Source organism: Protopterus annectens, chromosome 4.part0, assembly GCF_019279795.1.
Source record: "Protopterus annectens isolate FY-2018-M chromosome 4.part0, PAN1.0, whole genome shotgun sequence".
Lineage (NCBI taxonomy): Eukaryota > Metazoa > Chordata > Ceratodontiformes > Protopteridae > Protopterus > Protopterus annectens.
In genome coordinates this window covers 1,420,996,789-1,421,022,807 of record NC_056733.1, presented here as the reverse complement: position 1 = coordinate 1,421,022,807, position 26,019 = coordinate 1,420,996,789, and the positions used below count along the sequence as shown (strand labels likewise).

At 42.3% G+C, this 26,019-nt stretch overlaps 1 protein-coding gene and 1 non-coding gene across 2 annotated transcripts in view; both read right to left on the bottom strand.

Moving 5' to 3' along the window:
- Window positions 1-26,019, bottom strand: part of LOC122799885 (cyclin-I-like) — a 468,895-nt gene that overhangs the window by 171,214 nt on the left and 271,662 nt on the right. Inside the window, exon 4 of the mRNA XM_044069255.1 lies at window positions 19,045-19,119. Within this exon, the coding sequence (XP_043925190.1) occupies window positions 19,045-19,119 (75 nt within the window). The remainder of the gene's footprint in view (window positions 1-19,044; window positions 19,120-26,019) is intronic.
- Window positions 25,791-25,956, bottom strand: LOC122800540. The gene has a single exon (XR_006364573.1). It is a non-coding gene; the product is annotated as a U1 spliceosomal RNA (small nuclear RNA).

Sequence of the window (26,019 nt, the reverse complement as noted above, 5' to 3'; positions counted from 1 at the left end):
ACATACATAGATAGATATATATATATATATATATATATATATATATATATATATATATATATATATATAAATGCATACACACACACACACACACACACACTTACACCAGGTTTTGTGATAGAACATCAAATGGTACTCCTACTTTTAGGTTCGCTTCTGCCTAAATAAGCAAAATAAAGAAGCTCCTCCTTCAACTCAAAACATGCTCCCCTGCCCCAGATAACCTACCCACAACTTTCCTCAAATTGTCGGCAGACAGCATTGCCCATCATAACTCTATTTTAATAAACTTATCCATACTAGAATCATATGTCCCCTCACTATGGAGACACGCCTTTATCATTCCACTCCATAAAGGAGGCAAAAACACTGACGCTACTAATTTTCGGCCCATAGCCATCCTATCCCCACTATTAAAAATCATGGAGAAATGTATTCAACCCCAAATTATATCCTACATGACCCAAAACAAACCTACTAACCCCTACACAACATGGTTTCCATCCCGGGCATAGTACCGTCACTGCCCTCCTCTCCTTTCTAGTCCCCATAAACCTTGCTCGCGACTGGCAAAATAGTTTCTACTCTGTTGCTTGACCTCTCCAAAGCCTTTGATACAGTTTCTCACCCCTTACTATTATCCCAACTCTCCTCTCTCAACCTCTCCCCCCCTACCATCAACTGGTTCACCAGTTACCTCTCCGAAAGACAGCAGGCCGTCAAATGGAAAAACCTACTCTCTTCCTTTCTACACACCCCTACCGGAGTTCCCCAAGGTTCCATCCTAGGTCCCCACCTCTAACATCTTCATTAATAACTTCTATCAGTCTCTCCCCGATGTCACACTAATTCAATATGCTGACAATTCGACCATTTTGTACAGCAGACACCCCCTCTGACCTACTTCTCAAAACTCAGTTAGCCTTCTCCAATACCGAGTCATGGATGCATAGTAATCACCTCACCTTAAATGCCAATAAAGTTAATGATCTTTTCCCCATCCAAAAACACCAATATAGACAAAAACTCTTTTACAGTCACTGCTCAGAACAGCAGCCCCATAGAAATAGTATCGCATACCAAACTGCTCGGTGTCATAATTGATGAAAATCTAAAATATGACATCCATATCTAAACTAATATCAAAAAAACTCACCAAAAACTAGGTCTCCTGTATAAACACAATCATTACCTTATCCCCTCTACCAGACACACCCTTACCTCTACTTACCTTCTTCCCTCTTATGTGCGGTACCCCCTATTCACTAATCTTCAGCTAGGCTTACAGGCTATGTTGGAAGTCTGTTACAATAAAATCTCCAAATTTGCCACCAACTCCAGAAACTCATCACATCACTGTCTCGCTCTCCAATCCCTGAAATGGCTTGAACTTCCTAACTACTTCAGACTTACTACTTCTCACAAGCTCATATTCAAACCTTCTAGATGTCCTTCTCCGTACACCTCTTTAACCACCTACATTCCCAACTGCTCTCTAAGATCAGAAAACCACAATCTTCTAAACATATATAAGCCTTGTCGACCCCCTGGCCACCTACTATTATCCTGCTCCCTAGCTAAACTCTGGAATTCTCTCCATACCACCCTTTGAAATACTCAGAGCCACTCACACTTTAAAACTCTTCTCCAATCTCACCTCCTTTCAAAGAGGGAATGTCCCTGTACCTCTACCACATAAACTCTAACACCATCTCCCATGCACTATATACCTCAACCTTTTATCACTGTGCTCTCTTACCCTTTGCCTCTACTTCCTCTCCTACTCTATACCTAATAAACTTCCCCCAACACACTCCCTTTCTCCACTATATACCACATTTTACCTCTCCCACTTCACCTCAACTTCTTTCTGTTCTCTCCTCATATTTCTAACTTCCAAAAAAAAAAAAAAAAAAAAAAAAAAAAACCTTGTTTATCTGTACATAAATGTTTTACTTACATGTTTTTTTTTTTCATCTGAAATGCCTGTACTTTTAATATGTTTAGACTACATGAAACTCACTTTTGTAAATCATTACCTAGGATTAGAAATGCTTAACAAATTGTATATTATCTCTGTATTTTTCACTGTTCTACTACTTTATTTACTTTTGTATAACTATTGTAAAATTGTCTATATCCTGTGGAGCTTTTCTCCCCGGGCCTCCACTGAAATCGGGCTCTTCCAGGCCCAATGGACTATCCTAGTCATCAAACTGTAATAAATAAGTAAATAAATAAATAAAAGGTGCCTTCAACAAAGTATTAGTTTAAGGCTGTGCACACTTACGCAACCAGCTTATTGTACATTTTTTATTTTTTATATCCCCCCCCCCCCCCCCAACACATTTGTTTGATTTTCAACTGAATTGTACAGGTTATAGGTCACATTAAAGGTGGGAAAAGTTTTGAAATTATTTATTGTGTCTCATTTTTTATATCTCAAAACACCATAGAATAAAATATGAAATGAAAGAAACGAAAAAATCTGTTTACTAATATTTTAAAGGCCTTACATTACTGATGTGCTTTGTAGAGTACCAGCAGCAGTCATGTCACAAAATGCCTGAAAGGCTACTTTTCTTAATGGGTAAGATGCATAGATTAAACTAATGAATGGCTCACAGGGATAGCTGTTGTCAGTACAAAGTACAGTTTTGTACCTACCATAAATGTAGATGTTCGAGTGTTCACCCTGCTGCAGTCATCACACTTGGGTTATCCTGTTGTCAGGCGGTCCCGCAGTCGGCCGGATTCCCAAAGTCTTGGTCCGATGTCGGTTGCTGTCGCCTCATCCCTGACGTTTTCTTGCCCCAGATGTCAGGTGCCCCCAAAAAGGTGATCAAAATTAGTACCAAATGGTGGAAACACTGTACAAACACAAAATCTCTTCAGCTATAAGCAAATACATCAGTAAGGCATAGCAGAGATTTAGCCAGAAGATCAGAAGGGTTGGAGGGAGGGTAACCTGGACTGCAGCAGGGTGAACACTCGAACATCTACATTTATGGTAGGTACAAAACTGTACTATGTTCATCGTGTTACCCTGCTGCAGTCATCACACTTGGGTTGAGTCCCAAAGCTAAGGTAGGGTGGAGGTATCATAGAGGGTTAGTGGAGGCAATGAGGCCCTGCAGAACTGCAGTGGCGAAGCCCGCCCTGGACTTAGAATAAAGAGGTAAGTGATAGTGTTTGGTGAAGGTGTGTACTGAACTCCAAGTTGCAGCTTCTAAAATTTCCTTGGTAGGAACCCCTCTGAGAAAGGCTGTAGAGGTAGCTGTTGCCCTGGTAGAGTGGGATCTAATGGTAGTAGGAACTGGTTTCCCATGATGGGTATAACAGAACCGTATGCAATGGCCTATCCATTTAGAAATGGTTTGTTTGGATATAGCCCTCCCTTGAGAAGCTGTAGCATAGGATACAAAGAGCTGGTCAGTTTTTCTGAAAGCCTTAGTTTTGTCCAAGTAGTAACGAAGCTGCCTGTGAATGTCCAAGGAATGCAAGAGTCTCTTACCTTTGTTCTGTGGATTGGGAAAGAAAGTGGGTAGATGGATGGTTTGATTTAAAGTTACACTGGAAACCACCTTAGGCATGAAGGAAGGATTAGTTCGTACAGAAATTCTGTCTTGATGAAAAATGAGGAAAGGTTCCACTGCCATTAGTGCCTGTAATTCTGAGACTCTCCTAGCAGAAGTTATTGCCAGGAGCAGGGCAGTCTTCCAAGATAGGAACTGAAGGTCTGCGGAGAAAGCTGGTTCAAAGGGAGGTAACGTTCGTTTTTTCCAGAACAAAGTTGAAGTCCCATGTTGGTGTAGGAGCTCTTCTAGGTGGTCTAATGTTTTTTGCCCCTCTGAGGAACTGCTTTAGAAGAGGATGTGAAAATAAAGGTGGATTCGTGTCTTAGTGAGCTGAAATAGCTGAAGCATGGATTTTAATTGAGAAGGAAAGTCCTTTGTGCAACATCTCTGCTAAATACTGCAGAATGCGAGACATATGAGGCTGAGTTGTGTCTTGGCCTTTAGCTCGATTCCAGGCAGAAAACCATTTCCATTTGTCCGAGTAAGCCTTCCTGGTGCTTGGCCTCCTGGCTTCCAGAATAACATCCAGAACTGCTTGTGAAAGAGGGGCTGGTTGGATGTTTAAAAGATTTGCCATGCAGCCAGGTTTAAGGATTTTAGCTGGCTGCGTAGAATCGGTTTGTTTTGCTGTGTGAGCAAATGAGGTATTTGAGGCAATATTCATGGTGGGCTGTGAGCCATATTCTTCAATAGCGGGTACCAGTGCTGGCGTGGCCAGTCTGGGGCTATGAGAATCGGTCGAGGTTTCTCCTTTTTGACCTTCAAAAGAACCTTTGTGAGAAGAGGTAATGGAGGAAAGGCATATGCTGTCAGGTTTTTCCAACTGAAGGAGAGAGCGTCCACTTTCCAAGCTTGATGGTGGAATGTCCTTGTACAAAATTTTGTCAGTTGGTAGTTTTGAGGACTGGCAAACAGGTCTATATTTGGTAGGCCCCATTTTTGAGTTATCATTGTAAATATTTGTGGGTCTAGCTTGGGGATCTTTGATGTTTCTGCTTAGGTCGCCTGCCAATGTGTTTTTCTGTCCTGGCAGGAATTGAGCTTGTAACTGGACTTGGTAGGCCAGAGCTGTGTTCCATAAGATTATTGCTTGCCTGCAAAGAGGGTAGGAATGTGTGCCCCCTTGTTTGTTTATGTACCACATTACTGTGGTGTTGTCCGTCTTTATTGCAAGTTGTCCTGGATGTAGTAGATCCTTGAAGGCTGTCAGAGCTTTCTGTACAGCTAGCATCTCTTTTTGATTTATGTGCAGTTTTCTTTGTTCTGCAGTCCATAGGCCTTGAATGCATTGCCCTGCCATGTGTGCCCCCCAGGCATAGTCTGAAGCGTCTGTTGTGATAGTTTGCCTGGTTGGGGGCATGGTGAAAGGCTGACCCTTGTTGTGGTGACATGCCTGTGCCCACCATAGAAATTCCTGTTGAAGGCAGGGAATGAGAGATATCACTGTGTCCAAGCTGTGGCTGTGTTTGAGACCATACACTTTTTAGGTACCACTGTAATTTCCTCATATGCAGTTTTGTAAATGGTATTATCAGAATGCAAGATGCCATGAAGCCCAAAGCCTGCAGAATTTTTCCTGCAGTTATTTGGGTCTTTGTTGCCATTGTCTTGAAATACTGAGTCAGTTGTAGTTGCTTGTCTGGTGTAAGATAAGCCTTCTGGGCCGTTGTGTCCAAGCTGGCACCCAGGAATGTCATTTTTTGTGAGGGTACTAGTTTTGACTTCTTTTCGTTTACTGTGTACCCGAGACAATTTAGTAGATGCTTCACAAAAGCCAGATGATGTAAGAGAATGTCTTTTCTTTCTGCTTGGATGAGGCAGTCGTCCAGGTATGGATACATCTGAATTCCTCTTTGTCTGCAGTATGCAATTACTGGTGCCAGGCATTTTGTGAAAACTCTAGGCGCAGTAGATAAGCCAAAGGGCAGTGCAGAGAATTGGTAATGGGTTGAACCTGCAATGAAACGGAGGTGTCTTCTGCAACTTTGTCTGATAGGGACATGCAGGTATGCCTCCTTGAGGTCCAACGTTACCAGCCATGCTTCCTTGCCCAACATGGGAAGTAGCTGCTGTAGTGTTAGCATCTTGAATTTTTGGACTTGTAGGTAAGTGTTTAGAATTGAAAGGTCCAGAATTGGTCTCCAAGCATTGTCCTTTCTGGGTATTAGAAAGAGCCTTGAGTAAAATCCTTGGCCTTGCTCTTGAATCGGTACCCGTTGAATGGCTCTCATGGCCATGAGAGCTGTAATTTGTTTTTGAGCCTCTGCCCTTTGATTTAGTGGCAAGTTTGGCATTCCTCTTTTCATTGGCAAGGTGCGAAAGTGGAATCTGTATCCTCGTAAAATTATGTCTAGGACCCATTGTCCTTTGTGACCATGTGCCAGTTGTCTGCAAAAAGTGCTAGTTTTCCCCCCAAGGGGGCTGACAAAAGAGCTTTGTTTGGCCAGTTGAGGTGTAAGTCATTGAGTTTGCCTTCTGGTGGGTTGAGACCTGTCTTCTCCTCCTTTCTGGGTTGGAGTGCCCCATTAGCGAGGTTTATACTGGGCTTGTGGTTGTCCTCTGCCCCTTGGGCGCCTGTATTTACCCCTCTGAGGTCTGTCAGTGGCTGGAAAGGACCAATTATTTGTTGGCCAGTTTCTGCTGAAGCGAGGGGGTTGTACTTGTAGAAAATCTGTGACTGTCTGCATTGATTTCGCCTTATCTTCCATTTTCTTTAGCACTTCTTCTGCTTTAACTCCAAAAAGAACATCCTGCTGTAAGGGTGCATCCAGTAGTTTTGCTTTAACATGATCAGGTAGACTTTGTTCCTTTAACCAGGCATGCCTACGTATAACTGATCCAGTGACAGCTGCTCTGCAGGAGGCCTCCAAAGAACTCAAACCCACATTGTAAGGTATGTTTTCCCACCTGCTCGGTGGCGTGCAACAAATCATGTACTTCTTTCAATTCAGATTGTTGAGGAAGGGAGGTTATCTTTTGTTTTAACTGAGAGATTAGAAACTGCTGATACGTGAGCATATGAAATTGACAATTTAGTGCTCTCATAGCTAATGTGGCTGAGGTGTAAACCTTTTTCCCCCACCTGTCTAGTGCTCTTGAGTCCCTCTCAGAAGGTACTGGGTTTTTAGCCATGGAAGCCTTAGCCCCCCTTGGGACCCTGGGAGATAGTCTCTGGGTCAGCTACTGGGCTTTTGTAAAGAAATTTGTGGGAATCAGGTACTCTGTAGTATCTCTGTCAGGCTTAGCCGGAGCAGGAGGTAGAGAGTCTGGGTTGAAACTGGAATCTAAATAGACATCATCCACAATGTCCAAAACTGGTGGGATGGCTAGAGGTCTGTGTTGGGGGAGTAAAAGAAACTCTCTGAGCCTTTTCTTGGAATCAGAGTAATCCTGACCATCCCAGTGGAAATGTTCTCTCATAGTGTGTAAAGTTTCCCCAAAAGAGTAGTCTTCAGGAGGGGAAGCTGAGGGAATAAGAGTCCTCAGCATCAGAATCTTCATAAGGAGAGTAGGAATAGTCTTGGTCTTCAGAGGAATCCGAAGAAATAGACAGTTGCTCAGAAGAAGCAGAATCTTCCTCTTGTCTAGGCCTTTTGTCAAGAGGAGGCTGTGAACCCCTGATAAGAGAAATCAAATCTTCAGCCATTTTGAGCATCTGTTTCTTAGGCATAGGGCCTTGAACAGAAGACAGAAGTGTAGTCTTTTTAGCTTTAGAAGGAGTCTTAGACTTAGAAAACGTTTTGACTGAGAGTCGTCGGTCTGAAAACGCCCCCAGAAACCGATGGCGTTTCAGAAGCACCGATGTCCTTAGAAGGTATATCGTCGGAAGGGCCTGAAGTAAAAGGCTGCGTCGGCCTAGTACATTCCATCAAAATATCCGTAGCGGTCACGGGTTCCAGAACTGCGGTAGTCAGGGGCTGCGTCGGAGCCTCACTGATAACCGGAGACCGATCAACCGAGGCCTCGGAATCGGGTTTAGGCCTTGGCTGTCGGTCCTTGTCCCTGCACTTTTTGTGCATGCCGGTAGTCGGTAGCTCCGACGGCATGTTATAGTTAAATTTTCTACCAAAAAAGTGTCGTGGGAAATCAAATCGTCTTTTAATAGTACGCTTATTAAACCTAGCACAAAAACGACAAGTGACGTTGTGATCAGGGCCTAGGCAAGGTATGCAATAAGAATGAAAATCCTTATGAGGTATTTGCTTCCCACAAGAAATACAATTGTTAACTTTTTCTGACATCGGTCTGAGGCAAGAAAAGTTTCCCCAATGGGGTACTTAGCTTTATAGACGACTTCGGTCTGGAATTCGACAATCTCAGGAGTCGGCCGACCGGCACTTGCGAACTGCTTCTGCTTCGGGCACCGCGCGGCAAGAAAGACTGAAGAAAATGGCGTCGGTTGCAGTACATGTACCCCTGGCGCACTGACGTCAGGGATGAGGCGACAGCAACCGACGTCGGACCAAGACTTTGGAAATCCAGCCGACTGCGGGACCGCCTGACGACAGGATAACCCAAGTGTGATGACTGCAGCTAACACGATGAACATCTGCAATTTGAGATGGAATTTGGATAATACCTTTGAAACTTCCTGCAGGTACTCTTCCCCCACCCCCTCAGCCAAAGGTGAGCATGCTCAGAAAGGCAAACCTGAAATGTAAACAAAGGCTGAATCAAAACAAACAAATCCCTGGGATTGATCTGGTATCAAGCTCCTATATACTACAGTGTGGACACCACTACTCTCTTCTAGCATGCATCCCTGCTACAGTTCAAGATCAGGAGTTACTACAATACCATGCTGGTGCGTTTGCACGCACACACACACACACACACACACACACACACACACACACACACACACTTATACTGCTGTGTGTGCATGTGCTGGAGTGCGTTTCAAGCCCTGGCTGCCAAGGTGTGCAATCCAACATGAACAATATGCACTTGGAGAACCTGTGGCAGTACTCGTAGCACATTGTGGCATCCCATTCATTTTCATCCGCATTGTGCTTTTGTACCTGGATAATAGCAGAGTACATCTGCACAGTGCAAAGGATACACATCTGTGACACTGCACAGTCCACAAAGAGCCATGTGGTCAGGGCACGGTAGGAAACTGGACAGCACTGCCTACATTTAAAGTGTTCCCCTCGAATCAAACACCTGTATTACATTGCACTACAGTCATATAGGGAATTCCGGTACCCATCTATCTGCAGTAATGTGCTGACAAATGTTTAAGTAGCAACGAAAAGTTTCCCACTGCAAAATGGCAGGCTGTCTGTTGAATGGGGAAAGTAGTATGGAAATAGCCTAGATCTTTTTGAACAGCAGAACTTTACTGGGATTATTTTCTGACGGTGCCTACTATCTTACAACTGCTTAAGAATGCCCTCTTGGGAGGAGAACGTAGCTAGAGTACTCAAGGATGGAAGTATGAAACTGGTTTTAACACAAATCATTCATTTTCACTTTTTTCAAACCGCATTACTACATGCTCAGAATGTTGCCCACATCAGGTCTCAATAATGATTGGGGGTGGGCCATCCAGGATCCTAGCCTTTTCACCTTCACACAACGGCCAAGTCCTGAGCCAATCATGTGTTAACAGTCAAGATTGTAGTTGAAGACCTTAGAGAGCCAACAACTGTTACAGGCACACACTGTTACATGCAAGCTTATTTTTTAAATATTTTTTTACACCCTGTACTTGCCAGCTGTCAAGCTCTACTTTTAACATTGTACCAACATTTTATACTTTTTGTTTTAATAATTTTCCAGTTTGCCTCGGTCAAGTCTTTCTTTATCCAAATTGCTTCAATTCTTACTGTATTTAATTGACATTGATTCTTCATTCTCTGCCCTAACCCCAACCCTTGCAGCAGTTATGGAAGCTTGCAGGAGTACTGTAATTTTACAAACAGTATTAATACAAACATTTCCTCATATTATTAAAAATATAGTCACCATCGGTGAGGACTACTGTGTGAATGCAGTATATCCTTAGCCCATATGCTTCATGCAGTACTCTTGTCTCCATCTCCAGCAGATATGGTCATTGCTGCATGCTAACCATCTCCATCCTTCCCCATGATGGGACAGCTGAGTTGGCATAAGCCTCGCCTCTCACCCCCTTGCTGGCTCACCATTTACCAGTGTCACTAGCCAACAATAGGATGTGTGTATTGCTTTCAGAGCTTAATTTCTCGGCATTATGAAGCTAGCACACAAGGTTATTTTTGCTATAGTGGCAAAAAAGTTTTCAATAGCTTGTCTTTCATGTCCAAATCACTGGATACATCTACCTAATCAGGTTGAAATGGCAAAAAAGGTAATTCTTTTTCTAGAGTTTTCGCTACATTTTCAGTCATATGTTCATGCCCAGAGGCAAACACTACCCTAAGCATGACAACTTGGTAGTTGATGGCTTTTTCAGGATATTCAATGCTGAAGGAGGCAGGAGACTTTTTTCTTCTGCTTTGAAACTGAAGCACGTTTCCCACCCTTTTTGAGAGTCTGTTGGTTATCCCTGTGTGGAATTGCTTTTAGGTGCCACTCAGTCACAGGTGAAGGCAAGCCTTTTTATCCTTTGGCTTTTCAGACAGTTTTGAATAACCTTATTTAGGCTTTGTTAGCAATCTTTTTTTGTTCCTTTCAAAAAATGAAAATATTTACATTTCAAGAATTATTTTTCAAGCCTAATCTTATTTTTTTTTGCCCCCTATGCAGCTGACCATAAACTACTGCTGGTGGATTTCCTCAATCTTGATGCCTAGAGTCACCTAACCTCTGGACCTAACCTATATTTAGAATAGTATTCATATTAGGCTCCTAAACAATAGCATACACGAAATAGAAACCTTAAGGAACTGGCTGCTTCTAACATGAACATTTACATAAATGGGATGACACAGTTTTCAGGCAAGTTTACAAATAAGATTAACAAAGATTTTCTCAGATTACTAAAAATGTACTTTTACTACACAACTGGAATCTGAAGAGAATACCCACAAAAGAAAATAAAAAAGGCAACAAAGTGGCTATATGTTGCAAAGTACTGAGTGACATAAGCTAACGTTACAACCGGGAGAAGCAAAAGCAAGAAGCAGAAGTTAGCTTCCTGCACGAGGACTGAACTGGTTCAAAAACAGACCACATGGTGTCAGAAGGTTATGGTTTTAAAGCTGTTCAAAGACTGCTCCAAAGAAAGTACAGTTTTGTACCTACCATAAACGTAGATGTTCGAGTGCTCATACAGCTGCAGTCATCACACTTGGGTTTATCCTGCCGTCAGGCGGGTCCTCGGTCGGCCGAATTACAAAGTCTAGGTCCGGCGTCGGTTGTCGTCGCTTCTTCCCTGACGTCAGTGCGGCAGGGGTATAAGAGAGGCAGCCAACGCCATTTTCTTCAGTTTTTCTTGCTCCAGATGTCAGGTGCCCCCAGAAGTAAGGCAAAACATAATATTATGCAAACATGCAATGTAGATAAATCAAAACAGTAGTTGCAAGAAAATACACCATAAAGGAATATCCCAAATAGGTTGTATGATAAAGGTGTTTGTCATAAGCCCTGTCCTAAGAGGGGATGGAGGGAAGGTAACCTGGACTGCAGCTGTATGAGCACGCGAACATCTACATTTATGGTAGGTACAAAACTGTACTATGTTCATCATGCATACAGCTGTAGTCATCACACTTGGGTAGAATCCCAAAGCTAAGTAAGGGTGGTAGGTACTAAGTGGAACTAGGAGGGGCTAGGATGCCCTGCAGGACTGCAGTGGCAATGCCCGCTCTAGATTTTGAGTATAGTGGAAGGTGGTAGTGCTTGGAGAAAGTGTGCACTGAACTCCAAGTAGCCGCTTCCAAAATGTCCTTGGTAGGGACCCCCCTGAGGAAAGCTGCAGAGGTAGCTGTAGCCCTGGTGGAGTGGGATCTGATGTATACAGGCACTGATTTTCCATGAAATTAATAACAAAAGCGTATGCAGTGGGCTATCCATTTTGAAATAGTCTGTTTGGAAATGGCCTTTCCTTGAGCACCTGTAGCATAGGACACAAAGAGCTGCTCAGATTTCCTGAATGACTTTGTTCTGTCCAAGTAATAACGAAGTTGCCTGTGAATGTCCAAGGAATGTAGTAGCCTCTCTCCTTTGTTCTGTGGATTTGGATAAAAGGTAGGTAAATGAATAGTCTGATTCAAAGCTACACTGGATACTACCTTTGGCATGAAGGTAGGGTTGGTTCGTAAGGAAACCCTGTCCTGATGGAAAATGATGAATGGTTGCACAGCCATGAGGGCCTGTAGCTCCGAAACCCTGCGTGCTGAGGTAATAGCCAGAAGGAAGGCTGTTTTCCACGACAAGTATTGCAGCTCTGTTGAAGAAGCCGGCTCAAAGGGAGGCAGGGTCAGCTTTTCCAATACGAAGTTGAGGTCCCAAGCTGGGACTGGTGGTTTCCGTGGAGGTTTTATATTTTTTGCCCCTCTGAGGACCTGCCTTAAAAGAGGATGTGAGAATAAAGGAGGATCTGTATTGTATTGTGCTGAAATGGCTGAAGCATGGATCTTGATGGAGGAGAAGGAAAGGCCACTGTTTAACATCTCAGCTAGGCAATGTAAAATTTGAGGTATATTTATTACCCAAGGATTCTGGCCCTTTTCTTGATTCCAAGAACAAAATCGTTTCTATTTGGCGGAGTAGGTTTTTCTAGTAGAGGGTCTCCTGGCCTCCAAGATGACATCCTGCACCTCCTTGGAGAGGAGAGTCTGTTGGGAAATTAAGGTATTCTCCATGCAGCTAGATTTAAGGTTTTGAGCTGGCTGTGAAGGGTTTTGTAGTTGTGCTGGAACAACAGAAGAGGAACTAGAGGTAGGATCCATGGTGGTGAGTTTGACAGGCTCTTTAGGAGAGGATACCAGTGTTGTCGTGGCCAGTCTGGAGCAATGAGAATCATTTGTGGCCTCTCTGCTCTGGCTTTTAATAGAACTTTGGTCAGTAGAGGAAGAGGCGGGAAGGCACAGACTGTCAATGTTGTCCAATTGAAAGAGTGCGCCCACTTTCCAGGCCTGTGGATGATAGGTCCTTGAACAGAATTTTTCCAAATGTAATTTCTATGGGTAGCAAATAGATCTATGTCTGGCTGTCCCCATGCCTGAGTTATCTTTGAGAAGACTTGAGGATGCAACTTCCATTCGTGTGGGTCTGTCATATTTCTGCTTAAGTTGTCTGCCAGTGTGTTTTCCTTCCCTGGCAGGAATTGAGCCTGTAGTTGAATTTGTAATTCCAGTGCTGTGTTCCACAGGGTCATAGCTTGCCTGCACAGGGGGTATATGAATGAGTCCCTCCCTGTTTATGTACCACATGACTGTGGTGTTGTCTGTCCTTATTAATAGCTGGCCTGGATGCAGTAGGTCTTTGAAGGTCATAAGGGCAATTTGCATGGCTAGCATCTCCTTTTGGTTGATGTGTAGGTGCTTCTCTTTTTGGGACCATTTTCCCTGAATGCACTGATCTGCCATGTGTGCTCCCCAGGCGTAGTCCGAGGCGTCTGTTGTGATGATTTGAGTTGCTTGAGGTAAACAGAAAGGGAGACCTGTGTTTCTTTGGCATGCTTGAGCCCACCACAAAAATTCCTTTTGAAGGCAAGGTATGAGTGGTATAATTGTTTCCAAGCTGTGGCTGTGTTGAGACCATAAGTTTTTTAGGTACCATTGTAGTTTCCTCATATGCAGCTTTGCACATGGTATTAGTAGGATGCAAGATGCCATGAACCCCACAGCCTGCAGGACTTTCCTTGCAGTTAGTCTGGTTAAAGTTGCCATCTTGTTGAAGTATTGAGACAGTTGCCCTTGTTTGTCTGGCGTGAGGTAGGCCATCTGGGTTGTTGTATTTAAGCTGGCACCCAGGAAAATTATCTGTTGAGAAGGTATTAGTTTTGATTTCTTTTTGTTGGCTGTGTATCCCAGGTAGTTTAACAGTTTTATTACAAATGCCAGATGCTGCAACAGAATGTCCTTGCCGTCCGCTTGGATCAGGCAGTCGTCCAGATATGGGTAGATTTGTATTCCTTGTTGTCTGCAGAAGGCAATTACTGATGCCAGGCATTTCGTAAACACTCTGGGCGCAGTAGATAAGCCAAAGGGCAATGCAGAGAATTGGTAATGGGTTGAACCTGCAAGAAATCTGAGGTACCTTCTGCAATCTTGTCTGATAGGGACATGCAGGTATGCCTCCTTGAGGTCCAACGTTACCAGCCAAGACTCCTTGCCCAGCATGGGAAGAAGCTGCTGTAATGTGAGCATCTTGAATTTTGGTACCTCTAGATATGTGTTTAGGATAGATAGGTCTAAGATGGGTCTCCAATCTTTGTCCTTCCTTGGTACCAGAAATAGTCTGGAATAAAAACCTTGACCTTGTTCTTTTGCAGGTACCTCTTGAATTGCTTTCATATCCATGAGAGTGGAAATTTGTCTTTGTGCCTCTGCCCATTGATTTTGTGGCAGGTTTGGCATGCCTCTCATTTTTGGAAGGGTGTGAAAGTGGAACCTGTAGCCGCTGTCTATAATGTCCAGAATCCATTTGTCTTTTGTAACCATGTGCCAGTTTTTTGAAAATAAGGCGAGTTTTCCGCCCAAAGGTGCTTTGTTTAGCAGACATAGGGGGAAGTCATTGTGTCTGCTTTCTAAATGACTGTGGTCTGTCTTCACCTCATGGGGTTGGTGCTTGCCACTGTCTAGCTCTGTAAGATCCTTGAGGTTGTCCTCTACCCCTTGGGCGTCTGTATCTGCCCCTTTGAGGTCTGTCCGTGGCTGGAAAGGACCAATTTTTGAAGGCCAGTTTCTGCTGAAGCGTGGAGGTTACACCTGCAAGAAATCTTTAACTGTTTGCATAGATTTCGCTTTTTCCTCCATTTTCTTTAGTACCTCCTCAGCTTTAACACCGAACAATACATCTTTTTGAAGTGGTGCATCTAATAATTTTGCTTTGACATGATCTGGTAAGGTTTGTTCTTTGAGCCAAGCATGTCTATGACAGACCCCGTGACAGCAGCTCTACATGAGGCCTGTAAAGCATCAAAACCACACTGCAAGGTATGTTTACCCACTTGCTCTGCTCCATGCAACAAATCCTGCAACTCTTTCAAATCTGGTTGTTCTGTTTGTGTCATTTTGCTTTTCAGCTGAGATAACAAAAACTGTTGGTACTTTAACATATGAAATTGACAGTTTAATGCCCTCATGATTAAAGTGGCTGATGTATACACCTTTTTCCCCCACCTTTCTAATGCTCTGGAATCTCTCTCTGAAGGTAAAGGGTTTTTAGCAGTAGAGGCCTTAACCCCCTTGGGACCCTGTGAAATTGTTTCTGGGTCAGCAGTATGGCTTTTATAAAGGAACTGGTGAGAATCAGGAACCCGGTAATACCTGTCTGGTTTAACAGGGGCTGGAGGTAAAGAGTCTGGATTAAGACTGGCTTCTGCGTACACATCATCCAAAATATCTAAAACAGGAGGGATAGCCAGGGGCCTATGCTGGGGGAGCAGTAGAAATTCCCTGAGCCTTTTCTTGGAATCTGAGTAATCTTGGCCTTCCCAGTGGAAGTGCTCTCTCAATGTATGCAGGGTTTCCCCAAAAGAGTAGTCTTCAGGGGGGGAGACCGAGGGAATAGACTCCTCAGCATCAGAGTCTTCAAAAGGGGAATAGGCGTAATCCTGGTCCTCAGAATGGTCTGAGGCAATAGAAGCCTGGTCTGAGGAAGGGTAGTCTTCCTCCAATCTGGGTCTTTTGTCTGAGGGGGGTTGAGAACCCCTGATGAGAGTTATCAAATCCTCAGCCATTTTAAGCATCTGTTTTTTTAGGCATGGGGCCTTGAGAGGAGGTCTGAGGACCCTGTTTTTTAGTTTTCATTGCAGCTTTAGATTTAGTGAAGGATTTAATAGAGAAGGTGGTAGGCCTGAAGACGCCTTCAGAAATGGCAGGCCTCACTAAATTTTCGGTTTCCCCGCCAAGAGTGGCGTCGGTATCTGCAGTGGGAATGGAGACAGAGGAACCTGCGACCTCGGGTACTGAAGTCACCGGTAAAATAGTTTCATCGGTAGTCAGGGGCTGCGTAGACGCCTTGCTGAGAACCGGAGAACCGGTAGTCGGCCTAAGCGTGGTCTCAGTACTCGGTGCAGACCTCGGATGTCGGTCCTTGTCTTTGCGTCTTTTGCCTAAAACTGGCGTCGGTGTATCCGACGACATGATATAATTAAATTTTTTGCCAAAATAATGAAGGGCGAACTCTGCCCGGCGCTTAATAGTGCACTTGTTGAACCTAGCACAAAAACGGCAGGCCGAGACGTCGTGGTCTGGCCCTAAGCAGGGTATACAAAAAGAGTGAAAATCCTTATGTGGTATTTGCTTCCCACAAGAAATGCAATTATTAACTTTGTCTGACATCGGTCTGAGGCAAGAAAAGTTTCCCCAATGGGGCACTTAGCTTTAAAGAAGACTTCGGCTGAAATACTATTCGTAAATCTCAGGAGCTGGCCGACCGGCACTTGCGAACTGCTTCTGCTTCGGGCACCGCGCGGCAAGAAAGACTGAAGAAAATGGCATCGGCTGCCTCTTTTATACCCCTGCCGCACTGACGTCAGGGAAGAAGCGACGACAACCGACGCCGGACCTAGACTTTGGAATTCGGCTGACCGAGGACCCGCCTGATGGCAGGATAACCCAAGTGTGATGACTGCAGCTGTATGCACGATGAACATCAAGCAGAAATCTTTAGGCGTTTTACCCTGCCCTTTGCAAAACCTTCCCCTCTTGTTTTGCTTCTTTGTCCTCGAGCATCTCCAGTCTTACAAAGCCCTTTGTGACAATCTCATTAACTGAATTAAATTTTTGTTGATCAGGTAAACATACCGGACCAAACTGGCTCTAGTTTCAGATGTGACCCTTTCACGGATAAATAAGGTAAAACAGCAAAAATTTGACTCACCTTAGAATAAGCACAATTACCACACATATACATGTTAGATGAGCTACTGTAATACAGACAAGATGTTACTACACTCTATACAGAAAGCACATAAAACATTACAGAGTGATTTACCTTTTGTTGAATGTCTCCATATCCACTTTCCTCAACTGCCCTCCCCCCACAGCTATGACTCTGCTTCAGTGTGGTTTCTGCTGTACCTGCCTTTTTAACAATCTACTTCCTTACAGCTCATATTGTATAATGGGTCTGTCGCTCACGGAATTCTTTATGCATTTATGCTTGACAGAGATAAAGAGAATAACTGGTCACTCGCTCACTGAAAACTTTGCATTTTTTTTTTTTTTTTTATGAGAGAGAGAGACAGACGGACTGTGGTAGATTCCCCTCTTCAAAACACAAACTGAAACATTGCAGCTCTTAAGAGTTCAAATAAACTTTCTCGAATAAATACAGATAAGCCTTTTAACTTCCCTTTTTTTTTTTACTTCCTGTAAGGTTTGAAGGCACTAGTATTCAAGAGGTGCATACCACTTTACAGTCAATTCCCTTTTACTGCAACTGCAGAAGACACCAGAGGTTGCCATGTAAAGTTAAAGTATCCCAAAGAAATACTACATTTCTTTATTATGGAGAAGTTTATCAATACTGTTTAATGTCACTCCATCATCATTAAAACACAGTAGTCCCTATTCAGCACACACAGCAAGGTTCTAAGGTACAGAGTGATAAAGTCCTGACTGCACCCCAGATGACCGTGCTCGACTACACGCTCTAAATAATTTGGGCTTCAATATTTTTGAGCAATTCGACCAAATGAATGTTGCCCATACAGGCACAAGGCTGTCCCCATGTGTCTTCTTGAGTCAACGATATCTCAGAATTCACTTGCTCTTTTTAAAGATTAAAAAAGGACTGCTCAAGACCATGGTGCACTGTTTTTTTTTGGGGGGGGGGGGGTCTCCTTTCTCCAGTGTTGGGCATCCAAGGATGTGTGTGTATATAAGCTCAGGAGCTTGATCTCTTCAAAAAAATAAATGCTGCTTGTGATTTGTGTCATTGCCATGAACAGCATAGATATATTTCTATTTCTTGTGATCACATACTAAGGTGTCATAGTGTAAATGTAAATGCAAACGTGTGTGTGCTGCATATATATATATATATATATATATATATATATATATATATATATATCACACACACACATTATATATATATATATATATATATATATATATATATATATACATACATACATACATACATACACACACACACACACACACACACACACACACACACACACACACACACAATCTATATATATTTTATAAACATACACATTTTTATGCACTGCATAAACATAAATAGTCAAATACATGCAAGTCTATATCACCAGCAATTACTCAGCTCCCTGCCCAAAGTCCACAGGTACACAGACAACCATCAAAGCACTAACCACTCCAGAAGCACAATCAGTAACTCCTTCTACATTATGTGCATTCACTAATGCTTTAAAACTAGCCATGTTCTAATCAGATAACACATCTAAACTGTAAAAAAAGTTACTGGAACAAACTGATGTCGAAGATTTTCAGAAATGTCAGCACTCTAAGGTTTGACTTCAGAGTCTGGAGATGGTGGCATGTCATAATATCTGTACTGTCAGTTTATGAGGGGGTGGCATTAAAAATGCAAAAAAAATACAACAGTAGCAGCACATTCTGTAAGGTTGGTGACAGTGCATTAAAAAAGTCAGACATTTTGTTTTCCTTCATTTCTTCAGCACCTCACCATTCCTCTAGTTAGTACAAGCCTGGGGTATAAGCATAGGCTATAAAAAAGGAGAATGAAATCATTTTAAACTTACAGCAGGTGCTTGTTTACCTTAACTAGAGCTCAGATTTAAGTAATATTGCATAGCCACACTGACTTGTCTCATTGCTAGCAGGGCTCTTGGTTTCCAACATATTACTCAGGCCTTGTGATGCAAAGTTTTGAACCACTCTTATGGCTTGAAATGTGTTTGTGCTATTCAAAACAACAGTACTTGGCTCAACAAACTGGTACAATTATGCTGTGACAAAGTTAAGACTTTCAGTGGACCAGTGACAGGAGCACTATCGAGAAACTCCATTTTGTATATGGAGGAGGAAAACAAAAAACTATACATGGCTTTTAACAATAAGGTCACATGTCCTGAGAAGGCAGTAAACAACTGACACAAAATGAAAAGGTAAGCAATAATATATCCGAAAAAAGTAGAAAATCTATGACATGCACCCCAACACTTTTTGACATATATATTCTGTAATTAAAGCAAGCAAGCAATGCCACACTGAACCTCTTCTGTCTAAAAGACGACATATAGGTGAGGATCAGTAGCTTTTTCCAAATCATATCCTGCAACATATGGTCTTACATTATGTTGAAGTGTGTTGTAGTACGCGTTTCTTCTTGTCTGCATTAACTATAAACTCACCTCATCTTCTTCATTTGTCTTTGCTGCAAGAATCAAACACGTGATTGCTATGCAACGGAGGTACTTTGATTGTGCCTAAAAATAAAAACAAAACACACTACATAAGAACAAAAAGTGCAAGCAGTAGCATGACCCACTAGATTAACATAGGGGTAAAAAGTATTGTTTAAAGGATAAAACACCTTATTTAAAATAAGGAAAATGGAAGCTGGTGACATGCTGAAACATGTAATCAAACATTTCGGGCACGGGTAATGCCCTTGTAGCTTGCTAACATACCAATAATGTGTCCAATTTGTTCTTAAAAATATTTACACTATTGCTTGCTTTAATCTAATTGGTAGGATGCCTTCTGCAGAGATAGTACTCCATCTACAAGCCCCCCCCCAGCACTTCTCTTCAAGAAATGAAAAGCAAAAAAGTCTGTTCCTTCTACTGGCACGCCAGCCAGGTGACCAGATGTACAACACCCCCCTCCCCTCCTGCCCAGCCAATCAGGTCCCATTTCTATGCCCTGCCATGTCCCCTCCTTCCTCACTTTAGTTTAAAAAGAATTTAACTGCAGTACACTGCTTGTACAGTTTATATCCTGCCTGCATGGACTGCTGTGGCGCTCACGTTTTAGTTTAAAAAAAAAAAAAAAAAAAAAGTTCTCTCTTTTACACTGTAGCAAGCAGTTGCTACACTTTAGACCACACATGGAGTGCTCAGGTTTGACTGCAAATGCAATACAGGCTTTTAAAAGCTGGAAATAACCTAAAGAGCCATCACGATAATGGATGGCCAATCATGCCCCATAATGCTTTGTGCACAGGGCAGTTGCCTCTCTTACTACGCTGCTGCTGGTAGTTTATTCTATGCATCAGCTACTCTTTCAAAAGAACCAATTCATACCACTCTCATTCCTATATAATCTCCTATACAAGTTGTCTGATGATTCTCTACCACTCTTGGACAAGTCCAAACGTTCCCAGAGGTAGTTGTCTCTAAATGCACTACATACCTGAATAACATCTCCTCTTAAGTATCTGTATGAGATACTGTACAAGTTCAAACATTTTAATCTTTCACTTCAACTTTCACATCCATGGAGGGTTTGATACATGCAAGCTGTACTCTTTCCAATTTACTCATGATCATTTTCTTACAAGGCTTCTATCATTATCCCACACTCGAGTCTGGTTCTACTGTAAATTAAACAATGGTTTCATCCTAATTTCCCATACTTTACAAATCTTTTATACAGCCTACACTTTTACAACTATCATTAACTAATAGTTTGATATAGCCAGAAAAATCTCAAAGCACGATAAACCTGTATACCCAGGTCCTTATATGTATCTATAGTTTCAATCACTATATGCTACATTAAATACTTCACTTGCTTAGTATCAAATGTATTTATCAGCATAATGGCACCAAGAAACCAGAGAACTGACAACAAGTTGGCAGGAGTACAGCTCAGTGCCACAGCAAAAGAAGATGGTAGACTACGGCAAGTATTTCAAATACTAATAAATAGGTATTTTGATGAACAGCTTGCAGAAGTCCCTGCCTTCAACACATTATCTCTCGTCATGCCCGAGAGAGCTCCACCCATGACCCACTCCAGTGCTGTAGCATCATGGTAAAAAAGAGACAGACTCGCTCAGACTTAATTTCTTCACCAGAAAGGTCATGTAAACAAAGGCATATGAGCAGTAGATGGTTAGCATCGCACTGTCTGGTTAAAAGGAAAGGAGCTAAATATTAAAACAAACAAAAAAAAAAAATCAGAGATGGAAGGAGAGAACCACTTCTACCTGAACATCTATTAAATGATGCATACATTTACATTTGCACTATGAGTGCTAATAAAGCAGGTATTCAGAGAGCAATAGGACTGATTACCAAACAGTAGAACCTCTAAGGCTGAAAGATTGAGAAGCAGGGAAAAGTGAGGATTGAGGAGGCTAACGGAAGGCATCCAGCAGGGCCGTTTGGAAAAGGAAGGCAGTGCTTATGGAGTACTGCTCCAAATAAACCATCAAGGACAAGGTGGCAACAGCACAAATGTTTAGCCTAAGTCACCTTAAAAAAACTTGCCTAAAATGGAGCACCATATGAGTAGAACAGCTTTTCACTTTGCTGGTAACAGATTTGTCCACTTTCTGTTCAAAAATAAATAGGTCAGGCACCTGGATAAGATATATTCAGTAACTGTATTTCTTTTCCCAGTACTGAGCAAAGGGAACAAAAAAAAAAGTTACATGAAGCTCTCATCTAATAGATTTTCAAAGAAGATAATTTCCTTTGCACAACAAATCATAACATACTAGTTTTCTCACCTTGTAAGGCAACAATTTTCTTCAGAAAGTCATAGGCTGACATAAGTCTGCCATAAAACTCACAATGGCATATCTCATCTTTGGTTCTTCCAAGTCAAGAACCAAAAGGTATATGCATGGTGATATTACCACGATGATGGAGGTTCCCTGTGAAGGCTGTGATTCCTACCCCCATTGTAATAAAAAAACAGGGTCTCTTAGCAATACTTGGAGATCTGTCCCAAACTGTTGACCACTTCAACCAGAAAAAGACATCAGCACACAGTTACGTAACAGAAATTCCACCAGTAGGTAGATTCAGGTTGGATGCCTTTGTTACACACATTACATCTCCCTTTATCTTAAGATACAGTTGTATGGACAGTACTGAGTGTCAACTGTTCATTAAGTTTACCATGACCACAAGTCTGGAAATGGGACACAGGAGACAGAATTTTATAGTCTTAATATCTAAATGTCTAAAGTGACCAAGAACTTTCCTTTGCCACATTTGTCTGCTAAAAATCTAGGATAGTCAACAGGAAAGAAACAAAGCATTCATCCACATTATAAGACTTGCATTCATTTAAAAATTCTTAAGAAAGGTTGCAGTTTGACATGGTGGTATATGTGGAGTTTACAACCCTAATTGTGTGCAAAAATTCAAACAGCAGTTTTATAGCTGAAGGAAAAAAACTGCAATGCCAAGTGTAGTACTACCTAGTTATAACCAGAAGATGACTGTTAGTGGCATTCCACTGCCCCCAACCACATATACTAGGCAAGTAAGCTGCATAAAAGTTTACAAATATAAAATAAAGGACAAGGGATAGCAAAAACGCAAGAAAGAGTTGGAATAATGCTTTACAAAGCGGAATATTTAAACAGTGAGTTAGCACACATGGACCTTCTCACAAAGTGACATTACTACCACCTATATAGCAAAGAAAACCCACAAGGAAAACAATGACATGAATATTAGTATACTCAAGGACAGACGCAAGATAAACAGCGATACTGTATTGTGGCACCCCCCCCCCCCCGGTCGGACTTTACAGAAGTGGCCATGGCCTGTATGATCGACATGCCAGATGGCAGTGACATCATATGCAAGTGATGCATGACTGACTGCTATGCAGATATGACAATGACATCATGAATACAATAATGCCTGGATAGCCACCTTGATAAAAGCTGCAAAGATGATCACTAACTTTACAGTGTAGACACAAGTGGTGCAGCATCAGAAACACTGCTAACCTGCTCTACTCCACATCCCATCTGCTAGAATGTGGCAGAAACAGAAGAATGTAGACTAAACAGTAGTGTATTTTGCCAAGCTGTACTTCACGTCTCCATCTTGCACAACAAATGAAGCAATTTCTACAACTGTACCTCTGCAGGACACCCAACTATTAGTTGAAGTTCTGCTAGAAAGCATAGCAAGGTGATTCAAACTGGAGTGTGACAGTTACGGATAACAAGAAGGCACTATAGTGAGGGGATGGAGTCTTTAAAAAAAGTAAACTGTTAACTATAAAAACTGGACAAAATAATTCTCAAGAGGCTAGCCTTTCCCAAATGGGTCAAAAAGGTCCCATCCTCCTCTCCCTTTTTATTTCCTTCAGTTTTTGCCCCCAAGATATGAACCTACCCATGCAGAGTTTAATGCTTACTATTTCATACACCAGTTCAGAGCACCTTTGTAAGACAAACACATAGGCAAGCAATCCTGAAGTGTTTCACATACTGTAAAGTAAAATGATAAATGTGATACCCATTCAGAGAGTACAGTTCCATCTCAGAATGACAAAAACCAAACAGTCCTCTTGACTAAATTAAAACAAAAAAGGGGGATGGGTAATAAAGGATAGGGAGGTATAACCAGAAAGAAATCAGTAACATTGGCCTTATCCTGCTTTACTTTCAATCACAGTCCATGCAGTCCAGGAATGTTTTTCTGCAATATGCTACTCAGAGTATTCTGGACTCCAAAAAGTAATATATATGCTAAAATGACAATGCAAAAATAAAGGACGTTTATTGACAGATTATATCAGCTTTCTTAGAGCTGATGGAAACCACTTAAGGGCAAAAGCGCTCTTCTTCGGTAAAGTATTGATTTTAGACAAACCAAATATTAAAACAAAATTCAGAAGAAGAAAAAAAAAGATGATGACCGTTGCAACAAACACAATTTAATGTTGGCGCTTTCGTCTACTACAATCAGTAAACTTCTTAAAACATCTACCATTCATTCACACAAGTTTAAATAACATATGTAACCATGACATCACTTCCTGACATTTTTAAAGCTGCATTCCACATAAAATTCACTTGTCGATGCAAATGTTATAAATGCATTTAAAATATGAGAGAAAAAATTCAGTGTAAATTTAAAAATATACATACAGTCACACACAAGACATTTATTATCGGTCTAGTGATTTTAACTTTAGTACACATTTCACAGAACTGTATTCATTTAGACCCGGGGAAGCTTGGGCATTCGGTCTAAGTTGCCACATTAATTCTCTCTCCTCTAACCTTAATGGCCAAGCCCCCCCCCCCCCCAAAGTACAGTTTTGTACCTACCATAAATGTAGATGTTCGAGTGTTCACACTGCTGCAGTCATTACACTTGGGTTATCCTGCCGTCAGGCAGTCCCGCAGTTGGCCAGAGTTCCAAAGTCTTGGTCTGGCGTCGGTTGCTGTCGCTTCTTCCCTGACGTCAGTGCGCCAGGGGTATACAAGATGCATCCGACGCCATTTTCTTCAGTTTTTCTTGCCCCAGATGTCAGGTGCCCCCAAGTAAGTAGGCAATACATATTGCTAATAAAACATATATCAAATAAAAACAATACCTTTAGTTACAAGCAAATACACCACAAAGTTTGTATAGGATAGAAAGGTATAGATAAGTCCAGCTAGGACAGAGGGGATGGAGGGAGGGTAACCTGGACTGCAGCAGTGTGAACACTCGAACATCTACATTTATGGTAGGTACAAAACTGTACTATGTTCATCGTGTTACACTGCTGCAGTCATTACATTTGGGTAGAATCCCAAAGCGAAGGTTGGGTGGCTGGTCTATAAAGAGTTGGGATTGGCTATGAGGCCCTGCATAACTGCAGTGGCAAATCCTGCTCTGGATTTAGAGTAAAGAGGCAAGTGGCAATGCTTGGTAAAGGTGTACACTGAACTCCAAGTTGCAGCCTCCAAAATTTCCTTGGTTGGTACTCCTCTGAGAAAGGCTGTTGAAGTGGCTGTTGCTCTGGTAGAATGTGGCCTAATGTTATTAGGGACTGATTTTCCATGCTGTGTGTAGCAGTAATGAATACAGTGTCCTATCCATTTGGAGATAGTCTGCTTTGAGATGGCCTTGCCCTGTGATCCTGCAGCATATGCTACGAACAGTTGCTCAGTTTTCCTGAAAGCTTTTGTTTTGTCCAAGTAGAAACATAGCTGCCTGTGTATGTCCAAAGAGTGCAGAAGTTTCTCCCCTTTATTCTGGGGGTTTGGATAAAAAGTTGGCAAATGGATGGTTTGGTTAAGAGCCACACTAGATACCACCTTTGGCATAAAGGTAGGGTTTGTCCTTAAAGAAACCCTGTCCTGATGAAAAATTATAAAAGGTTCCACTGCCATTAATGCCTGTAGCGCCGAGACTCTTCGTGCTGAAGTTACTGCCAGCAGCAGAGCTGTTTTCCAAGATAAAAGTTTTAGATCGGCTGTATTGGCTGGCTCAAAAGGTGGCAGGGTCAGTTTTTCCAAAACAAAATTGAGGTCCCAAGTTGGTGTTGGTGCTCTCCGGGGCGGTCTTATGTTTTTAGCCCCTCTGAGGTACTGCTTTAACAACGGATGAGAGAATAAAGGAGGATCCGTGTTGTAATGTACTGAAATGGCAAAGGCGTGGATATTAATTGATGAGAAGGATAGGCCTTTGTCCATCATCTCAGTTAAGTATTGTAAAATCTGAGGAATGTTTGTTTGGGACAAGAGGGTCAAAGCTTTGAGCCTGGTTCCAGGCACAGAATCTCTTCCATTTTTCTGAGTAAGATTTCCTGGTGCTAGGCTTCCTGGCCTCCAAAATGACATCCATAACAGCTTTAGAGAGAGGTGTTATAGGTTCATAGGTAGATACTAGGCTATCTGCCCTAGGGCATTTATAAGCCTAGCCAGAGTGTATTTGGCTTCCCCCTCCCTATTAGATTAGCCTACTGTGCCTCTGTAAAGTAGGTCACAGAAGGTACCCTTTTAAGATTAGTTTACTGTGCCTCTGTCTAGCAGGGACACAGAAGAGATCCCAGGGGTGAATTTGCAATTTCCCATCCACGCGTCCAGATTTCGCTTGAAGAGGGTCAAAAACAGGGAAGTGCATAAATGTGTGGGCTAGGCACACTAGAAGAAAAGAAGCACACCATTTTGTTAACTTAAACTCAGGGAAGTGCGCGAACGCAGTCCCCCACCACCATAAATTATGCAGTTGAGTTTCCCACATTTGGGGAAATCACAGGGGTCAACCCAACCGAAGTGTGCAATGGAAGAGCCTCATCCTGGGGAAACCACCTTCTTGATCGTGGTATTCCCCCTGCCAGGTAAGTGTTGACTGTTTGACTAATGAATCTGCCATGCAGCCAGGTTTAGGGTTTTGAGCTGACCGTGCGGG